The 5,813-nt window shown below is 39.2% G+C and overlaps 1 protein-coding gene and 1 pseudogene across 1 annotated transcript; both read right to left on the reverse strand.

Moving 5' to 3' along the window:
* Positions 1-815, reverse strand: LOC145607043 (uncharacterized). The gene is made up of 2 exons (XM_081662826.1): positions 474-815; positions 1-357 (listed from the first exon to the last, which is right to left on the reverse strand). The coding sequence occupies exons 1-2, from the start codon at positions 813-815 to the stop codon at positions 1-3; spliced, it is 699 nt and encodes a 232-aa protein (XP_081518952.1).
* A 4,025-nt stretch (positions 816-4,840) lies between these two features.
* LOC145609858 (small nucleolar RNA R71) lies at positions 4,841-4,939 on the reverse strand (annotated as a pseudogene).
* Positions 4,940-5,813: the final 874 nt, after the last annotated feature.

The raw sequence follows: 5,813 nt of genomic DNA on the forward strand, positions 1-5,813 counted from the left end.
CTAGTACCCATATCCCTTCGTTCTAGCAACTAAATGAGCTACGGTATTCCCCGCCCGTCTAACATGAACACAATCAAAACTAGTAAAACCATTCCTCATTCTACCTATATCCTCGTAGAAATGAAAAATAGGAGCCGTTCCCTCTTGTTTGTCTCTAATAGCACGAACCACATTCATTGAATCGCCTTCAAGGATCACATTTGCAAACCTGAATCTGCTCACAAGCTGAACCCCATAGAACGCCGCAGCAGCTTCTGCCACCTCTGAGGACCATCTGCAGGAGGTTTTTTCGTTGCCACCATCAGAGTTGTGCCCCTTTCGTCCCTCACAGCAGCACCTAAACAAACACCTCCCTAACTAAGCACAAAAGCATCTGTATTTACCTTGACATAGGAGGAATGTGGCGGACTTCAGCTTGCACGAGAGAAAGAGATAGGAACAATCACACCCCCACCCACTCTAGCATTATATACACAATAATCCTCACACATTTTGACAAAGCTTGCAGCAATCATCACCCCATTAATTTCATTCGCATCGCCAAATGTTGCTTTGTTTCTACAGCACCACCCTGCCCACGCAAGACACAAGACGACTCTCAACTGTGCCTTATCTAATTTGCTCGAAACCCAGTAGAATAACTCTTGAAAAGAGGACATTGGAGCATCATTTAGCAGCTCAATAAAGGTACTCTGCTGCCATATACTCGCAGCATGTGTACAACGAAACAAAGCATGGATTATTGACTCACTCTCTGCGCCACATATTGAGCATCTGCTAGAGGTTTGTATATGACAAAAATGCAACATCTCCATCACTCCAAGGGACCATTTACACGCCCTTCATACAAAGTGGCATAGCTTTGGGGGTCCCTTCAAATCCCAGACCTCACGCTAGAGCTGATTCTCACTTTCACCATATAGCAATTCCCACAAACTTATCTTGCCCAATCTGCCTAAACAATAAGCAGATTTCACAGAAAAAATCCCAGACTTCGATGGCCACCAATACCTCCTATCCTCAACCCATACACTTGGCAGAGGAATATCAAGAACCATAAGGCAGTCCTACTCACAAAATGTGGCAGCCACCATCTCCAAATTCCAACACACGTTCTCAAAATCAATGAGTTCACTCAATCGTAAATCAATATCACACTGTAATTGCGGAGTCGGAATAGAGCTTGAGTCTTTCCCACCTAACCATTCCTCTTCCCAAACCTTGATTGAGGAACCATTACCCACTCTCCATTTCAATCCCTCAAGGAGTAACGATTTTGCCCCCTAAATACTTCTCCAAGTGTAGCTCGGATCAAAGCCTCTTGAAGCACCACAAAAATCAGAGTATTTAAATTACTTTGCTTTGAGGATTTGTTGGAACATTTTGTTATTGTCAGCACATAACCTCCATCCTTGTTTAGCGAGAAGAGCCAAATTGAAGCACTTTAGATCTCTAAACCCCATTCCACCCTTCGATTTAGGAAGACAAAGGTCTTCCTAGAAGGTGTCAGTTTGAGGCAAATTAAGTTAGAGTCATTTATTTTACAACTCAAGGGTACCATGTAGAAAAACCCAAAAACTCAAGGGCACCTTGTAGAACTTTGGATTTAGATGGGTACAATGTAGTAACCCAATAACTCAGGGGTACCATGTAGAAAAACCCTTTTTCCCTCAAAAAAAAATGTAGAAAAACCCTTTAATTTTTTTCGTGTCGGGTTGATCGGGTAGGTTTTTAAATCCTTTACTTACGAGTAATTCAAAACTCATACTCTGTATTATGTTGATTCGATCAGTTTAGGAATGAAAACCGATTGGATGGAGCTTTACGTCCAATCCACCCGCCTCATCACCCGTATGATTGATATATGGTCTTTCAGTTGAGTTTAGCAGGTGATAATAATAATTTCATATTTTACGAATACGTTAAAATTATACTTCGTATATTGTTGGAAATAATAATACAAGAAAATTAATACTCCCTCCATTCTTAAACATTTGCTCCACTTTTCTTTTTCGACCGTTTTTAAATACTTACTCCATTTCCTTATTTGGAAAGTTTTTACAATATTTTATTCATTTCTCACCTACTGGTCCCAACATAAGTCCTACATAGTATTTTATTAATTTTATATTTTTCCTCCTCCAATTCTCTCAACTACTTTTGCTTTTTACAATTTTTTTATTCTTCCCCTACCTCACTACCTCCATATTACTTTCTCCAATCAATCAATAACTATATACTAAAACGGAGACCAGAAGTGACATGGTTAAAAATTTTCCCTCCAATATGGTTTTATATCACCTAAGATATTATTTCCATGTTTGGTTATCATATATCTTCCATATTTTTTTTATTTGATATATATTATACCTTTCATATTAGGTAATTCTTATTTTTCAAACATAATTACATATAAAATAATGTTATTAATGAAGGAGTTATGTCTTCGTCGTGTGCAGTTACTAGATATAAAATTGGATCAAATTATGGAGATAATTAAGTCCGGACATTTGGGTCGTCGTTTTGTTATAGCTAGAGGTACTTGATGAGTGACATTTATGGCACTCATTTGATCTCTTTTTGGATGAATTTCATTTCATTTTATTACTCTTTTCTTTAGTTTTCCTTAGTTTTATTCTTAATTTCTTCATTTTATGCTTTTCATAGTTAGTTTCTCTATTTTTGTGCATTTTATAGTTTATTTGTTGTTTTTCCCTTTTATTTGCATTTTTATTTGTAGGTTATGATCGATTGTCCAAGAATTCCCGAGCTTCCTTTCCATGGTTTTTCATGGATTTTGATGTCTTATGCTTGTGCAAAGAGTTTCAAGTCAAGGGGGATCCGAATAGCATGCTTCAAGACCTTGGTTGGGCACTTTTCATGCCTTGTGTTTATCCAAAATTCCAAGAAAAGTTGTTGCCTACCTTGTCCTCCATCACCATCATCTAGGATGTGTGCACCACATGAGCTAGGACGAAGAAGAAGAAAGGAGGCTGCCAGTTTTGTGCGGGCGCACTCGGGGAGTGTGCGGCCGCACATATGTCGTGTGCGGCCGCACATGGGGTGCGTGCGGGCGCACCTTTCTGGGTGTGTCCCGTGCGCGCTTCTCTCTCTCCTCCGAGCGCCCGTACCGGCGTGGGTCTATTTTTGGACGTCAATCCTAGCTTCCCCTTTGTATATATAGTTATTTCCTTCCATTTTTAGAGAGAATTAGATCTTCATTAGTTAGAATTAGATTAGATTAGATCTTAGAGAGAGAAAAACACTAGTTCTTAGCTTTTTAGAGAGAGAAAATGTGGGTTTGATGATTGATGATTGAAGATTTCTACATTTGAATTGATCTCTATCAAGTTTGTAAGGATTCTTTACTCTTTAATGCAATTTAATGTTTGATTTCATTAGTATTGTTGTTTGATTTGGTTGATTAATATTTTGATTGTTTGGGATTGAATTTGTTGATTTCAATTGATGAATTTGGGTATGATGATTAGTTTAGCTTTGATCTTGATGATTTCCATGGCTAGTGAGTAGTTTTCTACGTAGGGAAATGGTGAAGCATGTTTGAGTGATGGATTAGAGTAATTTGGGGATAATTGATGGAGTTGATGATATGATTAAATTTGGTTGATAATTCATGTGCATGTGTGTAATTGATTGAAGCTTGGCCATCTTTAATTGTTGCACTAGATTGCATTGTAAGCTTGCTATGATACGGACCATTGATTAGTAACTTGCAATTTCACGATTGAGGTGCCTTGTGACGTTTCCTAGGTAGTGTTTAGCGTAGTTGACGCTAATTAGACCTCTAGGAGAATAGCATGATGTGCTCTTTTGGTTGCAATTTCAGTTTTCCCTCACATTGCTTGACTTGATTGGTTGACTTCCCAAATTGATTGAACTTTATTGTTGATGCATGTGGATCCATTCCCCTAGTGCCTTTACATTTGATTTAGTACAAGCTTTTTGCATTGCTTAGCTTAGTCTTAGTTCCTACCATAAACCCCTCACTTGACTTCGGAGTAGCTTGACACTAGGCAATATACATTCAACCTCCATTCATTTGGGTTCGACCTCGACTTACCACTACACTTACATAGGGGTTTGTTGAGTTAGAAATATTGTTTGATTGGGTGGGGTGGTAGCCCAACGACCTAGCGTTCCTCCTCCCATCAAAATGGCGCCATTGCTGGGGAATGGTGCTTTGAGTGCATGTTGTTGTTGAGTCTATTCCACTTTATTTGCAAAATACAAAAAGATTTTACACTTTAGGCTACACTTGTAGCCGTGCTACTTATATTTTCTTTGAGTTTTGTATGCATAGGTCCCGAGATCGTTCAACTGTTCCCTTTGATCCGGAGATTGAAATAACTTTCTCAGGGAGGAGAGTAGCAAACAAGACATTGGATTATAGTTTCTCAAGTGAAGAAGAGATTGAACAAGAGAAAGTCATGGGAGAACAACCAAGAGTTTCCTTGAAAGAATTGGGAGTGCCCGGTGCATATAGGTTCGAGAGCGGCATAGCTCCACCTACAACACCGGCAAACGATTTTGAAATTAGGCCGGCAATGATCACCCTAATTGAGAGGAGACAATATAGTGGGGCTAAGAATGAGAGCCCATTGAACCATCTTAAAGAGTTTGAAAAATATTGCAACACTATCTATGTCAATGGAGTTTCTCAAGAGTTTATCCGCCTCAAGTTGTTCCCCTTCTCTCTCATAGGAAGATCTTTGGAATGGCTAGACAAAGAAGTGAAGCCCAATTCCTTGAGAACATGGGATGATGTCACAAAAGCTTTCTTGTCCCGGTTCTACCCACCAAAGAAGACGGCGGAGGCTAGAGCCTTAATCCAAAGTTTCAAAGAATTGCCTAGAGAGAATCTCTATGAAGCATGGGAGAGGTACAAGGACTACCAAAGGGAATGTCCTCACCACGGAATTCCAACATACCAAGTGATCCAAATCTTCTATAGTGGTTTGAGCTTTCAAGGTAGATCAAGCCTAGATGCTGGAGCCGGAGGGCTAATCATGAACAAGACGGAAGAAGAGGTTGTGGATGTAATAGACGATGTGGTAAGGAATTACATGGATTAGCATGATGTAGAGAGGGAATCGGCAAGCACAAGTTGCTCAACCGATCAATCTTATGTCATCAACAAATTGTCCACAATGGTCTCGGAGTTAGGACAGGAGGTGAATTCTCTCAAGAACAAGCTCGAGAGTCCTTCACAAGCTTCTAGTCTTCCCTCCCAATTTAGGGGGAGAGGTACATCTTCCTACTCTAACCCTCTTTTTGCTTCTTGTTGCATGATTAGAGAATGTTTAGTTTGTGATATGTGTGGAAAGAATGATCATGATGCTTCTAATTGCCCCATTGTTCCTTGTGATAGATCAGATATGATGGATATGAGAATGTGCATGTGAATTGTGATGATAATAATGATTTTGGACCAAGATTTAATGCTCAAAAGATTGTTGGGAATAGGAATTATCATAATCATGGGAGCTATGATAATTACAACCAAAAGAGTGGTTATGGTAACCGTGTGACCCAAGAATTTTGTGGTAACCATAATAACTTTTGTTGTAATGATCAAAGCCATGCCCAAGAATATGGGGATCATAACCAAGGTTATGGTAACCATAATCAAAATTCCGGCCAAAATCATGGTAAGGGTAATTGGAGTAATCAAGGTAGGGGAGATTTTCAAAATGATGTTCAAAGAGATACCCCACCCCAACTTACTCCAAAGATTCAAAGCCAAGGTGATGATTTCTTTACTCAACAATCCCAATTGAATAGGCTAGAAAATT

Source organism: Chenopodium album, chromosome 23 (genome assembly GCF_948465745.1).
Source record: "Chenopodium album chromosome 23, dcCheAlbu1.1, whole genome shotgun sequence".
Taxonomy (NCBI): Eukaryota; Viridiplantae; Streptophyta; class Magnoliopsida; order Caryophyllales; family Amaranthaceae; genus Chenopodium; species Chenopodium album.